Below are 19,136 nucleotides of genomic sequence, written 5' to 3' on the forward strand. Positions count from 1 at the left end.
CACTACAGCATTAATTGTCCTTTGTCGTTGTGTTACCCGGTTCTGATGCTGTTCCTGTCCTGTTCCATGTCTGTGCAAAATTAAATGTTCAACTCTCTGTACCTGCTTCTCTACTCCAGCGTCGGTTCTTACACAATCAACATATTATTACCTACAACCCAACTTAATGTAAAATAAATAAATACATTGAAACATATTTAATTACGGCTAACGATTAAAGAGTGACTGCCCCTTAAAACCAACGAATCCCTTTGAAAACAGCAAATGCGGCATCGATAGCAGTCAGAGAATACTGTTCATTGACTACAGCTCAGCGTTCAACACCATAGCGCCCACAAAGCTCATCACTAAGCTAAGGACCCTTTGACTAAACACCTCCCTCTGCAACTGGATCCTGGACTTCCTGACGGGCCGCCCCTAGGTGGTAAGGGTAGGCAACAACACATCTGCCATGCTGATCCTCAACACTGGGGCCCCTCGGGGGTGCGTGCTTAGTCCCCTCCTGTACTCCCTGTTCACCCACAACGGCGTGACCAAGCACGACTCAAACACCATCAGTAAGTTTGCTGACGACACAAGTGGTAGGCCTGATCACCAACAACGATGAGACAACCTTTAGGGAGGAGGTCAGAGACCTGTCAATGTGGTGCCAGGACAACAACCTCTCCCTCAATGTGAGCAAGAAAAAGTAGCTGATCGTGGACTACAGGAAAAGGAGGGCTGAACAGGCCCCCATTAATATTGACGGGGCTGTAGTGGAGAGTGGAGACTTCCAAGTACCTTGGTGTCCACATCACCAACAAACTATCATGGTCCAAGCACACCAAGATAAAGACGGCACCACAACACCTTTTACCCCTCAGGAGACTAAAGATTTGGCATGGGTCCAAGATTTCTGCCATCCAGGACCTATTTACTAGGCTGTGTAAGAGGAAGGACCAAATAATTGTCAAAGACTCCAGTCACCCAAGTCATACGCTTCGAACACACCAACAGCGTCATTGCGCAAAATAGTATGCAGCATCATCTGGATATATATGCAACAAAAGTTCTACACATTGGCTATTATTTTTAATGAGCTCTGCCCCCAAACAAGACCAAATTTTGTTGGTCCAGACTGCACCAAATCTAAACCAATCATAGATGTCTTTATTTCACACGTTTGGACATCAAAGTAGAGCACAGTAGAGCTCAGTAGAGTACAGCACAGAACCATAGAGTAGAGTTCAGTACAGTACAGAGTTCAGTACAGCAGATACAGTAAAGTAGAGCATAGTTCTGTACAGTAGAGTATAGTTCAGTACTGAACTCTACAGGACTGTACTGTATTGTCCTGAACTATACTCTATACTTTTCTTTACTATACTTTTCTTTACTGCACCCCCTGTACTGTGCTGTGCTGTACTGTATTGCACTGTGCTGTCCAAACTGGTGAACCCAACTGTGGTTTGTGAGTACTATGATTTCCCATTGTAGCCAATTCAATTGCAGAAATTCCATTACTAATTTTTGGGGAATTCCGTTACCAATTTGGTAGTTTTAGTCACTTAATAATTTAAACAACATTTATATCAGTAAAAACATTAGAACTAATTGATAGGTCTACCTTTACTTGTTACTTATGTGACATTTCTTTATCCTACCTCCTAATTAGGGAGAAAAATTTGAAAATATCTTAAAGATACTGTATGTGGGGTTTTGGTAACGGAATTTCAAGGCACATTGCAATGTTTCTTAAACTTACAGAAGGCAATTAGTTTTCTACAAATTAATAATTGATATGTTGGATTCATGTCTGCATCTCAACCAAAAATCGAAATTCATGAAAAGGACTAAATCAAATCAAACTTTAAATGCCCTTAAATAAAGTTTGATTTAGTCCTATTACTTAACTTAGTTTTTTGGTTGAGATGGAGACGTGAATCCTTGAATCCCTAGGGCCTAGGCCTATATGTATTGTCTAGTTTTAGTTGAATCCTGGGTTGAATTGAAACAATAGCTGTTGATGACTTTGCAAATGTTATATAAGCCTAAATAGTATCATTGATTTATATAAGATTCATAAAGTATGGTTACATTTCATTTGCTCTGTTAAACTTACTCTTTGATATGACTTCGATAGCAACAGTGAATCTATTTAATTTTTAAGAGGAGGATTCCCTAATAATTCTCACGATAGCACATTGACAAATATCTAAGAGAAGCAGGCCTGGTTCGGTTATAACCCTGGATGGGAGACCAAAGGAAAGCTGTAGATAGATACATTCTCAACCTACTGTTTTTTTCTGATAGTGGCTATAACATTGAAGATCTGACATTGTCTCAAAGGTACAAATTCAACATATTTTATACAAGGTTAGTTAATGTACAAAATTGGTTACCATGATGACATAATCCTGTGGTTGAAATGTCACCCTCAAACCAACAGTTCACTCTCACGATTTTGCAAATCCAATGTATTTTAAAAATAGATTTCACGTCAAAATACTTTGACAAATTATGTTGAAACAATGTTGATTCAACCAGTTCTTGCCCAGTGGGAAGTACCCTTGTGACACCTCTTCCGTTGTTGCCAGAGTTACCTCGACTCCTATGAAAAGGACACTACCTGTAAACACCACCTCATAAGATTGCCTGCTGCAGTTGTTTGAGAGATGTCCAGTTTGCAGCCGAACATGCAGCTTGAGAAGACCAGCAAGGGGGCCCTCATCAGCATCATGCAGACATGCCCTCACTGTGAGCATTCATATGAATGGAACTGTCAGCCACTTGTTGGAAAGTATCCGGCCAGCAACCTTAGCCTGTCAGCGGCAACAGCTTTCACAGGCTCATCAGTTGTATAAATACAGAAGGTAACCCACTTCATTACTTTGATATATTTGATAACCCAATTGTGAAAAATAATTGATGTGACCTGACATTATTTGTTGCTTATTTTCTACTTCTTAGATGCATATAATGTTCAGGGCATAACGTGTGTGTGTGACCGACCGACCAGTGTCTTTGATGAGGGGCCAGGAGCTGATTTACACTGCTATGCCTATCAATGGGGCTCTGGCAAAGACCTTGCCTCACCTCTTGCCTGCTCACCAACGGTCATTGATGGGGAGAACAGAATTAGGTAGGTTTAGTCTGACCTGTTCAAATTTCAACATAATAACAGTTTGTGTATCAGATATCACCTATTCTAACTGCCAATGCTAATAACAGTGACTATGTGTTATGACAGCCGGCGGGGAGAGGGGAGGGGAAGTGGTGATTGAGGGGAGATATCTGGCAGTCTGTTGGCTCCACCCCCGGCCCTTATATGGACTTCCTGCCCCAACGAGGCAAGACTGGAACTCATTAAGCCAGGGAGGGTTTGAGGATAAAAGGGGGAAGCAGCCTGCACAGCAGGGCAGAGTAGGAGAGAACCAAGTGTGATATGAAGCGTGGGAGAAGAGAGCACATGATCTGGGATTTTACGTGTTGTGCCCTAGACTGTTGTACTAACCCCCTTGTGTACTGGATTGGCTGAGAACCAAAGTGTGAGGATTACCCCTGGGAAAAGGAACGGACAAAGAGAATGAATTGTGGGCTGTGGTGATTGGTGAATTTCCCCTTCTTTCCCTGTGTAAAAAAAATCCCTACAAAACTTCCCATAAGCATTCTATTTGTGCTACTAGTTAGTGCCTGTTTTGTTATTGAACTTGGTGACGTGGGAACAATGAATGGAGACAGCAGATGGAGACTAGCAAGATAATGGGATGAAGTCCAGACTGACAGACAGGCTTGTTGCTGATGTCTCTGAATGGAGAGAGACCTGGCACTAGGCATTAACATTTTACTGGACACAACTTTTACTTGTATTGTCTTTTTATTATTGAATGGTGTCAGACAATATGGGGAGGGAGAAGCCCTGTGTGTTTTACACCAAGATCAGGGAACTCCTATTGTATACGGGACACCACACAGGAAGGAATGACCCCTCTGACAAGTTTGCCAATGTAGGTCCATTACCACCAGAAGAAATGTCGATAGGCACAGTATCTGTATCGGCTGGGAACGACAGTGAAAGGAGCACATTGTTATATTAGCAGAACACTGATTCTATGGTATTATGTGAAGGGTTGTTTATTTTACATGGACCTACATTTAAAATATCTACATAAATTCAGCACTTGCATTCTCATATTACTCTGTAGGCTACTGACCTATTCATAGCTTCCTCTGGCTTCTCATCTCACCATACATCTCCCTGTAGTTATTGAACTCAATCTGCAGGAGTTGTTTGTTATGATTGCCTGGGTGGAAATGGCTGTGGGCAAGGTTCTGACAGATGGGTGTGTCTTGGTGGTGGCAAGGACACACCCACATCAAACCACACCCCCAAGTCAAGGCTTTGGTCATGGCCGGCAGCAATTCTGGAGGAGCAAGCCAAATAACTATATTATATAAGTGTGAAAAAGCACTATACTATTATTGGGCAACAGTCACGTGGGTATTTCCACTGCATTTAGTATTTCTACTGTTACTATATAGGCTACTATCCCACTACTACAAAGACAATCACTACTTCTACAATACACTAGTCTACATTTAACACTAGCAATTTTTACGTCTTCCACTACCGTAAAAATAATTTTTGAACAGCAAGTCACACAATTTTTCCATATAGCACCAACTCAACTTCCATTATACTTCAGTGTGATAGGTGGCAGTACCATCATTCTGTCAACTTTGCTTCCCAAACCAAAAAATAAAACATTTTAACAGAGTGGTCAAGGAGCAAAGGGTTGTAACTGCGGTGGAGATCATGATGCCTTGGAATGCCTGATCAGGGTGAAAAAAATGGAGGTCACCAAAATCAGGGCAGCTCAGTCTGTCTCCTATGCGGAGGCAGTCAAAATGGTATGAAAGTCTGATGGTAGTGAATACTGGTAGAATTACACTGCAACATACACCGCAGCCTGCGTATCAACAGGACTCAGAAATTCTTCAGGTGAAGAAAGTGGACTTTGTTGCTTTAATAGCAATGGTGGTAAATGGCACTGTGCACATTGAAAAAAAGTCAAGAAAGGTTGATATCATTGTTTCTGCAGTTGAACTATTTTTGGGATTAAAAGACAGCTAACATCTGAGGAGCTACATGGAGTACTTTTCCGTGTGGTCGCACCCTTTCAGGCCTCTGAACCTGAGTGGGTTTTTTAGGTTTCGAATGACTGAAGGAGCTGGAATATATATTATTTATTTATTTTACATTCTTTTGTCGTTTTTGTGGATTATTAATGTAAATGTTCTCTTCCCAGTGGAATTTACTTTTCTTTTGTGAATTTTTTCACCCCCGTCCAGTTGGTGGCGATAATACACTTTTTAGCATGTAGTTCGCCCTAAACCCCAAAGAAGAAGAAATCCTTACGTCACCGGGTGCAGAGCGACTTTGACTGCCAAGATGGCGGGGACAATGTTGAGGTCGCTTAGCAAACTCGGACGTCCTTCAACAAAATTGATTAGAAATAGTAGTTTGGTTAGCCCTGCTTGCACTGTCCAGCAAAACAGGTGAGATTCTCATAGTTCGATAAGCGTAATTATAGTTTAACCGATCAATAATGTCCAAATAGGTCGTTTAGGGATCAAAAACGGTCACATAACAGCTAGCATTAGCTAACTAACAAAATGCACTGCTCATCTACAGCAGGGATTTGGGCTTGTCGTTCACTTACCTGACACGACACACATCATCACGCTTATGTTGTCAGAAGGAACTGTTGCATAATTGCTGTAACATTAAAACAGCTGTTAGTTGGCAACCCGGCTAACGTTAGTAGCTAGGTTACTTGAATCGAATCAGGTGGATTTTGACATCATTGCAGCACATTCGATTCATGGACAGCTTGTCATCTTGCGAAAAAAACTTGTACAATGAGTGGAATGTTAGCACAAAATAGGTCTAGAATCCAGGCTAACTAGCCACCTTATTGTAGTTAACTAGGCTCAATAACAACACGTTTTACATAACGTGTTACGAGTGTTTACACAACCTGATGCCATTTACTGTATTGAGGTCAACAACACCGGTTGTACACCTCTCACACATTCATATGAATCACTTCAGGGTCAAACATAACGTGTTAGACAGTAACTTGGAACAGTTCAGCCTTACCGATCCATTTGTGCCTTGACAAGTTACTATGGACCATTACCAACAGTTGGATAATGCTTGATATCGAGGCCTGCTTTATACACAAACATTTCATTTGGTGAATCTGTTTAATCCTACCGTTTTACTTGTGTGAAATGTGATTAGTGACCATGTCGTCAGTCTGTCTTGGCTGACCTAGAGCAGATTACTGCCCTACCCTGGACTCTAGTCTACTTATATTAGGAGTTTACTTGGCACATGTTATCAAAAAGGTTAAATAAGGGGTGCTTATGTTTGTCCTGTTTCACACATGTACAAGTGTATAACCTGTATAAGTGTGTGTGGTGTGAAATGTTTTTTTGTTTGTTGCATATCCCACTCCCCCTGAGACGTGCTCTGAGAAAGCATTAGTTTACCTCACAAAACTGTGTAGGTCAAACCAGTGGTTTTCAAACCTTCTCCAAGACGTTTCACAATTTTGTAGTCCTGAACTATCTCACCTGATTCAGGTAGTCCAGGGCGCTTGATGATCAGTTCAGATACATGGAACAGCTGGGGGTCCCCGAGGAGAGGTTTGAAACCTCCTGGGTTAAACACTTAGTCAACAACATCCACACACTGCCTTAGTACCATTGATGCAGCATGGTTGCTTGTTATTCTCTCTTTCCAGGCAGAAACAGTGGCAGCCAGATGTGGAGTGGACGGAGCACTATGCTGGGGCGGTGATGTACCCCAGCGCCATCACTGAGAAATGGATCCCCCCACCATGGAATGGTACGCCCCAATGTTGTGTGCTGTCTTCATCTATAGGCCTACTAGTTATTAATGATGTGCATGAGTAATTGAGTACTCAAATTTTATTCTGTTATATTACATCATCTTTTTTTTACTATAAAATAGGAGTCTTGACTGTGATAAGGGCTCTGGAAATAAGGGTGTCTTTTCTGCAAAATTAACAAACAAGGCTATGCCATTGCACAGCCATAGGCTTCTACAAGCAAGCGCCACATTAGTCAGCTTACTTCCTTTTTGATTGTGTTCCACGATAAAATATAACCAGTTAATTTTACAGTTTCAACAAATGTATCTTAAATGGCACTTGTTTTTTTATTGACTAAATATATGAGGCAACTTAGCAGTTAGGATGTGTTATCCGTAATGGTTATGATAAATTAGGCACTGTTTCTCACTGTTGGCATGTGGCAAAATGTTGGCAAAATGCGCACATTTTTTTCCCACTGCCGCCCTTGTTCTAAAAATAGCTTTTTTTCATTCGGGTACTCAGTCAAAGGTCAAATCCCTAGTTGTTACTTAGGCCCAAGTCCAAAGTTGGGTATAATGATTGAAGTTCCATATGTGGGAGTTGCATTTTATTGCCTGCTACTCCATCGACCCTGATTGGCCACAACGTGGTTGTCAGTGGTTTCTAAACTCATTCTGTGACTTTATCACTTTATTATAGATTTAGAATCATTCCACATCATACTATGTGACTTTATCATAGTCATTCTACATTCAACTTTATCTAAACTCGTATGCATGAATTCCGAACCAACTAGCCTGTCCAACCTCTTTCTTTTTTCTATGTTGAACCCTGACGAAGGCCAAGAGACGAAATGCGTTGGTTTTACTTTTAACAAAAAAGTAGCTTTTCTTATCAACTTTAACTGCCAAATCTCCTCTCTCCTCCCTCCCTCAGATAAGGATGCTCCTATGGAGAAGGAGGTGTCTAACCTGACCATTAACTTTGGCCCCCAGCACCCCGCAGCCCATGGCGTGCTGCGTCTGGTGCTGGAGCTCAGCGGGGAGTCAGTGAAGAAGTGTGATCCCCACGTGGGCCTGCTGCACCGCGGCACAGAAAAACTCATTGAGTACAAGACCTACCTGCAGGTATGTAGCACACCTAGAGACAGTAAGGTATGTAAGAAGACAAAAATCCTGCCAGAATAGTTCAGCCGTCAGCTAGGATAGCATATTGGCTGTAAGTTACTAGCGTAAGTGTCCTGGCTAAGATGCTTGTAATGTACAAGCTCGTGTTTAGGCTCTTCTACAACGGGCATGTTTTTGTTTGATGAAATGCATTGACCAGTCTTCCTGTGTTTTGCTATAGGCGCTGCCTTACTTTGACAGGTTGGACTACGTGTCCATGATGTGTAACGAGCAGGCCTACTCTCTGGCCGTGGAGAAGCTGCTCAACATCCAGGCCCCACCCCGCGCACAGTGGATCAGAGGTGAGACTAGGAGCTACTAGATGACCTTGCCAGAAAGGACAAACTAACCAATACCTCAAACTGATGAGCAAACCAACTTACATAAGCTTTTTTCCCCCTGAATTGTCGGTTCAGAGATAAGGGTACAGTTTGGGTTAACAAGTGAAATTTGTGGTTAAGGTGGTGCACCTCTTTCCTCTACCAGCAAAACAGTAACAAGCGTGAGAATCATAACCTTCTTAGGTCATCTGGCCCCATTTACCCCTTCATACACAGTCACTAGGGGGCAGTAGTTAGCTACATGGAGTTCAACAGTCAACATGGATATACAGTTGAAGTCGGAAGTTTACATACACTTAGGTTGGTTTCATTAAAACATGTTTTTCAGGTACTCCACACGTCTTGTTAACAAACTATAGTTTTGGCAAGTCGGTTAGGACATCTACTTTGTGCATGACACAAGACATTTTTCCAACAATTGTTTACAGACAGATTATTTCACTTATAATTCACTGTATCACAATTCCAGTGGGTCAGAAGTTTACATGCACTAAGTTGACTGTGCCTTTAAACAGCTTGGAAAATCCCAGAAAATGATGGCTTTGGAAGCTTCTGATAGGCTAATTGACATAATTTGAGTCAATTGGAAGTGTACCTGTGGATGTATTTCAAGGTCTACCTTCAAACTCTGTGCCTTTTTGTTTGACATCATGGGAAAATCAAAAGAAATCAGCCAAGACCTCAGAAAAAAAGAAGTTGTAGACCTCCACAAGTCTGGTTCATCCTTGGGAGCAATTTCTAAACGCCTGAAGGTACCACGTTCATCTGTACAAACAGTAGTACGCAAGTATAAACACCATGGGACCACGCAGCCGTCATACCGAACAGGAAGGAGACGCGTTCTGTCTCCTAGAGATGAACATACTTTGGTGCGAAAGGTGCTAATCAATCCAAGAACATCAGCAAAGGACCATGTGAAGATGCTGGAGGAAACAGGTACAAAAGTATCTATATCCACAGTAAAACGAGTCCTATATTGACATAATCTGAAAGGCTGCTCAGCAAGGAAGAAGCCACTGCTCAAAAACCGCCGTTAAAAAAAAGCCAGACTATGGTTTGCAGCTGCACATGGGGACAAAGATCGTACTTTCTGGAGAAATGTCCTCTGGTCTGATGAAACAAAAATAGAACTGTTTGGCCATAATGACCATCATTATGGTTGGAAGAAAAAGGGGGATGCTTGCAGCTGAAGAACACCATCCCAACCGTGAAGCATGGGGGTGGCAGCATCATGTTGTGGGGGTGCTTTGCTGCAGGAGGGAATGGTGCACTTCACAAAATAGATGGCACCATGAGAAGGAAAAGTATGTGGATATATTGAAGCAACATCTCAAGACATCAGTCTGGAAGTTAAAGCTTGGTCGCAAATGGGTCTTCCAAATAGACAATGACTCCAAGCATACTTCCAAAGTTGTGGCAAAATGGCTTAAGGACAACAAAGTCAAGGTATTGGAGTCGCCATCACAAAGCCCTGACCTCAATCCTATAAAAAATTTGTGGGCAGAACTGAAAAGGCGTGTGCAAGCAAGGAGGCCTACAAACCTGACTCAGTTACATCAGCTCTGTCAGGAGGAATGGGCCAAAATTCATCCAACTTATTGTGGGAAGCTTGTGGAAGGCTAAACGAAACATTTGACCCAAGTTAAAGAATTTAAAGGCAATGCTACCAAATACTAATTGAGTATGTAAACTTCTGACCCACTGGGAATGTGATGAAAGAAATAAAAGCTGAAATTAATCATTCTCTCTACTATTATTCTGACATTTCACGTTCTTAAATTGAAGTGGTGATCCTAACTGACCTAAGACAGGAAATGTTTACAATGGTTACATTTCAGGAATTGTGAAAAACTGAGTTTAAATGTATTTGGCCAAGGTGTATGTAAAATTCTGACTTCAACTGTACAGAGGGACTGGGGCCTGTTAAACAATCTCCACACAGGCAGAAGATGGACAACAGTGGTGAATCAAGTAAGTATGACTTTTCAGGGTGTACTTCTGTTTTACAGTTCTTTTCGGAGAGCTGACTCGCATCCTGAACCACATCATGGCCATCACCACCCATGCCCTGGACATCGGAGCCATGACCCCCTTCTTCTGGATGTTCGAGGAGAGAGAGAAGGTGAGAATGGAAACAGAATTTAGGATCTCGGGCCGTATCAAGCACAACAGAGTAGGAGTGATGATCTAGAATCAGGCACTCTGAGATGCTTTATGAACGGGTCCTAATCTTCCTCCCTTTTGCTGAAGTAGCAATTTTTGGAAGTCCTTTTTCTTATTCGTATATTAACTAATTTAATATCACCAGGCAGGCCAAAACTCCATCTCACCCAAACAGGATGGAATTTCAGGCAGTCTTTTCAAACGGCTCTTACACTAAAAGTATATTATCGTAATTTTCACAATTTCCCAGTATTATTCCAAACTCAGTGTGTAAATATATGTAAAACACTGGAAACCTGTTTTTTTGATAGTACTGGACCTTTCATGGTGTCTTGTCTTTATCCTTCTCCTAGATGTTTGAGTTCTATGAGCGTGTCTCAGGGGCCAGGATGCATGCAGCCTACGTCAGACCTGGAGGAGTACACCAGGTGAGGGCTGCCTGGGAACTAAGTCTTATGGGGTTTCTCCTGGGTGACATATCCCCTAGGTCCAGATCTAGGATCAGCATCCTCTCCCCAATCCTAACCTTCACCATTAGGGGGGGGGGGGGGGGGTTGGTCGCAAAACTGACCCAAGATCAGTCTAGGGGCAACTTCACCCTACAGCTATGTATGCGATGGAATGGTCGCTATAAAGATAAGATGCTTGTGTTATCTGCTTGTCCCAGGACATGCCACTGGGACTAATGGATGATATCTACGAGTGGTGCAAGAACTTCTCCATCAGAATAGATGAGGTGGAGGAGATGTTGACCAACAACCGTATCTGGAAGAACCGCACTGTGGACATCGGGGTTGTGTCTGCAGAGGACGCACTCAACTATGGCTTCAGGTGAGACGCACTCACTCACACACTCTCTCTCAAACTGTTGAGAAGCTAATGAAAGATGTAAACACCCCCCTCTGCTTGTCTGTCAGTGGTGTGATGCTGAGGGGTTCAGGCATCAAGTGGGACCTGAGGAAGTCTCAGCCCTACGACAAGTATGACGAGGTGGAGTTTGACGTTCCCATCGGCAGCAAGGGAGACTGCTACGACAGGTGAGAAGAACGCCTACTGTCTTCTCTCTCTTTTACTTAGTATTGCCTTTGTGTAGATGAGAGATTTTGTCTGTTTTACCTTCATATATCTTATTGATTGTTTTTGATTGAATCCTCTACATGATCTGTTTTGGCGTTGTCGGCGGCTGGTCTAGTGGTAGTGCTGCCACACACGGACCACATGCCCCTGGAGGGCAGCGGTTAAATCCCCCGTTCTGCCACCACTCACCCCCCCCCCCCCCCCCCATCTACTTATCTAGCTGTATCTGTCAATACAACTTTTAAAATACCTTCACAATATACATGTTTACATCTTGTTTCCCTCCCTTCGTCCTCTCCTCTTTGGTGTTGGTCAGGTACCTGTGCAGGGTGGAGGAGATGAGGCAGAGTCTCAGGATCATGATCGAGGCCCTCAACAAGATGCCAGCGGGAGAGATCAAAGTGGACGATGCCAAGGTGGCCCCGCCCAAGAGATCTGAGATGAAGGTGAGAGAACGACTGAATATTTTTATTTGAGATCATTGAGGACAGCGGGGTGCACGTTTTTAGCCCTAGCGCTAAACGCACCGGATTGAACTAATCAAACGGCTTGATGAGTTAATTAGTTGAATCAGGTGTATGAGTGCACCTTTTTTGGGTGCTCGGGACCAGGATGGAGAAACACACAGGGCATTTAGATCATCTTCGCTTTTGTCTGCCTTACCCTGTAGTTAAACACAAGCCCTGGTTACGGTGGAGTGTTTCACGTCGAGTCTATATAAGCATCAGTTGTAATGGTGGTTAATGTTCCCATGTTAGATGTCCATGGAGTCTCTGATCCATCACTTTAAGCTGTACACAGAGGGTTACCAGGTGCCCCCCGGATCCACATACACAGCTGTAGAAGCACCCAAGGTAAGCTCTCCCCTTTCTTCAGACGTGCATGGATAGAAGGGATTTGAGCCTTTCTGTTTAAAAATAAATTGAACCTCAAATACTTTGAGGCTATTCTATATGAGCAGTTTACCGTTTTTAATGGTGAGATTCTCCTCCAACTGATCCATTTTTTAGGTCATAGGATGCAATTAGATATAAAACAATTCCATGTCATTTATTACATTGATTTGACAGCCAGAGGTATTCTGTAAATGTGCCAGATTCAGCTAGCTGGTTAAAAATCGAATCTGTAGTCCCTGGATATAGGTGTGTTAAAACACTGAATATAATATGCTGTAGGTGCTGCTGTTGTGTAATGTGATCTCCTCTCCTGTCTCTTCCAGGGAAAGTTTGGTGGGAATGTGTTGGGTAGGAATATTAATGTGTAATATTGTTATTTTGCAGGGAGAGTTTGGTGTGTATCTGGTATCTGACGGCTCCAGCAGGCCCTACCGCTGCAAAATCAAAGCTCCAGGATTCGCTCACTTGGTACGAGGAGTTCAAACTACCACAACACAGACAGAATTCACACCATGAATTATTTAATGCAGTTGTTATAAATTATTCAATGTGTGAAACAGCTTCTTCCTCAAGGCTACTTATAGTTCATTAAGGACATTTATAAACCAGTATAATAGCATTTGTAAAAGAACACAAACCCAACCCTGCCTTCCCCTCTCTGTCTGTGTTGTAACATGTTTGTTCTTGGGACATTAACACACCAGATCGTCCCACACTGTTTTGGTTTCTGTATCAAATCACTTTATTTAAAGTGCATTGCACAAACGTGTCGCAACACAGATTTTATAAGAAAAGAGCTATGTGTGATGCTTCTTTCGGTTTATAGTTGATTGATGGTTTTGCGACGTTGTCTTCCCCAGGCCGCCCTGGATATGATGGCTAAAGGACACATGCTGGCTGACGTAGTGGCCATTATTGGTAAGAAATGTTTCTACTGGGTCATGTTCAGTAGGACACACCGTAGCAAAATGTTTTGTGACGGTTAACACAAATCTGTGTTCTAATTGTATTAGTACCTCTGTTTCACAAACAATTCTCCCTGCTGAACACGACCCTTATGTTATCAGTCAACCATTGAATATCAGAATCCTTAGCAATGCAATTCATGTACACTGAACAAAAGTATAAACGCAACATTTTCAAAGGTTTTACAAAGGAGTTAAGTTCATATCAGGAAATCAGTTAATTTTAAATACATTTGTTAGGTGCTAATCTATGGATTTCACATGACAGGGAATACAGATATACATGTTGATCACAGAGACCTTTAAAAAAAAAAAAAGCTATGAGCGTGGATCAGAAAACCAGTCAGTGTCTGGTTTGACCACCATTTGCCTCATCTCCTTAGCGTAGAGTTGATCAGGCTGTTGATTGTGGCCTGTGGGATGTGGTGTCACTCTTCAATGGTTGTGCGAAGTTGCTGGATATTGGTGGGAACTGGAACACGTTGTCCTGGGCTGGCGTAGTTAGATGTGGTTGTGAGGCTGGTTGGACGTACTGCTAAATTCTCTAAAATTAGGTTGGAGGTGGCTTATGGTAGAGAAATGAACCTACAATTATCTGGCGACAGCTCTGGTGGATATTCCTGCAGTCAGCATACCAATTGCACACTCCCTCAAAACATGAGACATATGTGGCCTTGTGTTGTGTGACAAAACTGCACATTTTAGTGGCCTTTTATTGTCCCCAGCACAAGATGCACCTGTGTAATGATCATGCTGTTTAATCAGCCTCTCGATATTCCACATCTGTCAGGTGGATTATCTTGGCAAAGGAGAGATGCTCACTAACAGGGATGTAAACAAATTTGTGCACATTTGAGAGAAATATGCTTTTTGTGCATATGGAACATTTTTGGCGTCTTTTATTTCAGCTCATGAAACATGGGACCAACACTTTACATGTTGCATTTATATTTTTGTTCAGTGTAGTTCCTGTTCAATGTATGGTTGAGGTTTTTTTTCTTTTCTTTTTTTCTTGACAGGCACCCAGGACATTGTGTTTGGAGAAGTTGACCGCTAAGTTAAAACACTTGACTGTTGAACGATGACACCCATGGTTCCACTCTGAAGAGGATTTCTCAGCGCTGTCTTTACTACCTTGTTTGTCTCTCATTCACTGTACTGAGATTTTGACAGATGGGCCAACTCATAATCATTGATGTATAATGCTGTAAGCCTAATAAATATTTTATCTCTGATCGGTCAAATAGTGTGATTTCACTTATCAGTGTCTTTGTAGTTAAGAAACATACAGTAAGACCTTCAGGGAAGTCATAGCTCAATGTTATTTCCGTTTTCAAAACACCATGTTGCACAAACCAACATGTGGTAAAGATAGAGTAAGTCGACAGAAACCGAAGCATTTCTAGGTCTTTCAGTCTGTCCTTCCTCCAACGCTGTCTGCAGGCCCACAGTCAGGGGAGTGGTCTGATCATAAAAAAATGGACTGAGCTCGACCACAACTTCCCCCCTGCTGCTCTACCCTGGCTTTCTTTGTAACACTGCGTCATCACCACACTAAACCAACCTACTCGTCAGCCCTGCTCAACCTATATGCTGGTTACTGACTGAGCAGTCCGACACCCGGTAAAAAGAGCTTGTCGCCGCTGTCTACTGTTGCGGTGTGTCCTGTTGGATCCTTGTTGCTGTGACAATGGGAGGCAGATTCCAGGTTCTTTCAGCTCTTCCTTTGTGGTTGAGCTTTGGCAGCGCTGGTGAGTCCAGAGTTTGATAAGTACAAACCTCTTGATGTTTGGTTGTGGACCTGTGCTATGAAAGTGTTATTTATTTGTGGGATTAACATGAGTTTAACCTTTTGATTAGTATAATTCCAGCTAAATTTGGTCTCCCACTGGAGGAAATATTTTAAAGTAAATTATAAAATATCATGGTGAGTCCCATGGTTGAGATCAGGGCTCATGTCCACAAAGCATTTCAGAGTAGTGCTGATCTAGGATCGGACCATATTATCTTATTCATTATGATCTACAAGGCAAAACGGATCCTAGATCAGCACTCCTACTCTGAGATGCTTTGTAGAAACGGGCCCAGATCTCAGGGAGTCCAGCAATTAACATAGTTTGAGTTACAAATGCCGGTACATCACGTTCAAATCTTTTTACTGAAGACTGACATAAGTCCGTCAGTGAAAATATTTGAATGTGATGTACTGGTATTTGGAACTAGTCTAATATTATTTTGGTCATATTATGAATTATCAACCATTTAGTTGATAGAAACCCTGTAGCGACGCATTTAAAATAATTGTTGAAGTGGGCATCATAATTTCTCCTTCCTGAAAAAATGAAGTAAATCATAGCTTTTCCTGTCTGTATATGGTTTTGCTTATGACTGTTTTAACCTGGTTTTAGAAATTGATTTATCATTACAACCAAACGGAGTTTGGAGCAAAAAAAATATTGTATATTGGTGTAGTATAGGTGATTCTGATTCACAGATATGAGGAAAGGAAACCAAAAGAGATCATAGAAAAATCAACCACATCACCCTAGTCCTGCCTCACACTTGCACACACACACACCAAACTGATAATAAAGATAAAATAATCACATTTTCCATGTGAAAACTGAGAGACACTCAATTTGAAGATATGCCTACTTGTCAGTACAGAATGACATTAACCAAGATCATTTTTGACATGTTGTGGATAGGAGTAGGTAGGTACTGTACCAGCCAAATGGGTAAGGAAAGATGACCGTGGATCTATTTGACATACTGATTACTGGTGGTCACTTGCGATAACTGATATTGTCTGGTTGTTTTTACCTACCTTAGTTACATGCACTGCAAGTCGCTCTGAATAAGAGAATCTGCTAAATGACTAAATTGGTGGTCAAACCTCAGAGGACCATCCTGTAAATAGCAGTTCTTCTCCTCTGTCCTCAGCGGCCCTGGTTGAGCCTCAGATCTGCTACATCCTGGACGCCATCTTGTTTCTATACGGTATCATCCTTACCGTGCTATACTGCAGGATCAAGGTACAGCTGCCTTGCCTTCTACATTCTAGAAATAGTTGTATACCCTTTCCCCAGATACTGTATATGCCTCATCACAATTATATTGTGGAGATCTACAGACAGTTAGTTCATTGGACGTCATTGTATAGTTTCTTATCTGACATGCACTGCCAACTGTAGGACCTTATGTAGACAGGTGTGTTTCTATCTGAATCATGTCCAAACAGTTGAATTATCCTAAAGTGGACTCCAAGTTGTAGTGACACCTCAAGGATGATCAAAGGAAATTGGATGCACCTGAGCTCCATTTGGAGTGTCATAGCAAAGGAGTGTGAATATTTATGTAAATGAGATTTCTGTATTTAATTTTCAATAAATTAGCTAAACAATTCCAAAAAAGGTTTTCACTGTCCTTATGATGTATTGTGTGTACAGTAGATGGGTGAGAGAAACATCTATTGGATCCATTTTGAATTCAGGCTGCGACAACAAAATATGGAATAAGTCCAGGGGTATGAATACCTTCTGAAGGCACTGTAGATCTGAAAGATATGGATAGGTATAAACACTGATCTAAAAAACAATGTTCTCTGCAGTATGACTATGGGTATATAAACTATGGTAGTAGCTCCACCTTGTCCTCTGGAAGGTTAGGTGGAATTTTCACCGTATTGCTTATACTTATCCAACCCATCCAAACGTTTCAGATCTACACAAATGCCTATAACAGCTTGGGGTTGATTCAGTTTAATCTGTCTGTCTGTCTTACCTCTATTTTTCAACACTCAGTATTTCACACAGATGGCTCCGGTGACTGGGACTGGGAGAGCAAAGCCAGTGGTGAGAAAGCCACAGTAACATGATCAACACTGTTAAACCCTATTAAACAAGCCCCTATGGCAACCAGATACATGAAACGAGCCCCTGCAGTTGCCCCGGGATCAAATCAATGTAATGTGAGATATGCTCCAAACCATTTTCTAGTCCTGTACAACAAACACAACTACAGCTTTACAGTCGGTTGGGGGCAGGGAGGGATTTCCTGACAAACGTTTAACATGAAACCTAATAGCTTAATTTTCACACGCTTTCTACAAAAAAATATGCCACACCTGTACTCACACAAGCGCATCCTGTTTCAAGATGTTTAATGAATAGTGATTTAGACATTTTCCTCAGTGTTTGTGTTTTGTAATGGTGTTTCTCTTTCACTCTGACACAGAATGCAGAGGAGAGCATCTATACGGTGAGTTGGTGATGGTGATCTTAGTTGATGTGTGGAATTTCAATTGTAGATCCTTGCTTAATTATATTTTTTCTCGTTATCTCTTTCTCTCTCTCCTATCTCAGGGATTGACTCCTCACACTGCAGACACCTACCAGACCATCGGTCAGAAGAAAGGACTGCACTAGTCGAGGATGAGTTGAAGAAAGAGAAAGTTTGAGTCTTTCCATTTGTTAAATCACTTTTGTCTTTCCAGGTATTTCCCATGCATATTATGTATTTTATTTAACATAGCTTTTGAGCGAAAATGTAACGTTTTTTAAAAAACATTTATCTGCAATTCATATGTGAAAGCCTCCTTTGTATGTTGTGGTATGTGTCTCGAAAGAGAGAGAAACGTGAGAAGAGCAAAAGAGGGAAGAAGTTGAGCAGTGGGTAAAAATGTATTTACGATTGTTTTGACAGTAGCTAGGTTTGCATTCAATTTGCGACAGATTTTCATGTAAATATTATAAAATCTGCATCAAATAATATGCGCATTTTCCCACCAGATATGTTTTACTGGTTTTATGAGGATACAATCCTGTGCGTGATGACGTAGTGCACGTAAAAATATATTTTACGGTTAAATTCCCATGTACCGAATGAAAAATACAATTTTTATCGCATTTTCGACTCTACTGATAATTAGTCACAAAAACTGTTGCATTGAATAGCAAATGTACCGGAGTTGGTCTTGGCACATGCGCTCTAGCCAACACCTAGGTGCGGGTAGGCTACCTATTATGAGATCATTATGAATAAGAGCGATATTATTTGTATTGGTGAAACCTAATCATCGTTCGTCATCTCACCGGCATAAGCCCCTCGATGTTAATTGTATAGGAGCAAGCAAGCATTCACCACCCTGTGAAGTTCATTATTTATTTCATCTGTAGCCAAATAAACTGCATGCTTTCCCTAGTCGGAGTGGGAGAACCACACAACATATAATTTCGTGACTCCCAAATTTACTTCGATATGATGGTTATTATATCAATATTTGGGGGGGGGGGGGGGAATCCCGGCACAACACCGGCATTTCATGTTTCAATAGCCCGGTCGTGACTTTTTTCATGCGGCAGGTAATTAATCTGCATGAAATGGTTGGATGGAAAACTTGTTTGTGCAGCCTGTCTTCTTTGTATGATACTTATACGGAGGTATTTTAGATCTAGCTCGAGATTGATCTTTTTGGTATTTTCAAAACGAAGGTCTCAAATATGTTTTATATAGGTTCATATACCGTTTTATCAAATCATGTACAGTTTTTAACTATTGATATTGGTGTTCTGGGTATATTTTTGGTATTTTCAAAGTTTATATGGTGCTTTTATAATACACTCTAATAAAATATCAAAACTGA

The 19,136-nt window shown here is 41.6% G+C and overlaps 2 protein-coding genes across 3 annotated transcripts; both read left to right on the top strand.

Annotated features, from left to right (window-relative positions):
- Positions 1 to 5,398: 5,398 nt before the first annotated feature.
- On the top strand, positions 5,399 to 14,727 carry ndufs2 (NADH:ubiquinone oxidoreductase core subunit S2). Its single transcript, XM_055938637.1, has 13 exons — positions 5,399 to 5,538; positions 6,792 to 6,895; positions 7,821 to 8,011; positions 8,232 to 8,352; positions 10,401 to 10,513; positions 10,908 to 10,982; positions 11,222 to 11,385; positions 11,472 to 11,591; positions 11,948 to 12,077; positions 12,390 to 12,485; positions 12,912 to 12,995; positions 13,388 to 13,445; positions 14,512 to 14,727. Exons 1-13 carry the CDS (start codon positions 5,432 to 5,434, stop codon positions 14,547 to 14,549), a joined length of 1,401 nt encoding a protein of 466 aa, XP_055794612.1. The 5' UTR covers positions 5,399 to 5,431; the 3' UTR covers positions 14,550 to 14,727.
- Positions 14,728 to 14,955: 228 nt separating this feature from the next.
- Positions 14,956 to 19,136, top strand: LOC129865682 (high affinity immunoglobulin epsilon receptor subunit gamma-like). Of its 2 annotated transcripts, none has more exons than XM_055938639.1 (5): positions 14,956 to 15,243; positions 16,436 to 16,527; positions 17,308 to 17,346; positions 17,729 to 17,752; positions 17,857 to 19,136. In XM_055938639.1, exons 1-5 carry the CDS (start codon positions 15,183 to 15,185, stop codon positions 17,917 to 17,919), a joined length of 279 nt encoding a protein of 92 aa, XP_055794614.1. In that variant the 5' UTR covers positions 14,956 to 15,182; the 3' UTR covers positions 17,920 to 19,136. The 2 variants fall into 2 exon arrangements, with proteins under 2 accessions (XP_055794614.1, XP_055794613.1); XM_055938638.1 differs by having other exon boundaries at positions 14,966 to 15,243; positions 17,296 to 17,346.

The sequence above is a fragment of the Salvelinus fontinalis genome, chromosome 11, assembly GCF_029448725.1.
Source record: "Salvelinus fontinalis isolate EN_2023a chromosome 11, ASM2944872v1, whole genome shotgun sequence".
Lineage (NCBI taxonomy): Eukaryota > Metazoa > Chordata > Actinopteri > Salmoniformes > Salmonidae > Salvelinus > Salvelinus fontinalis.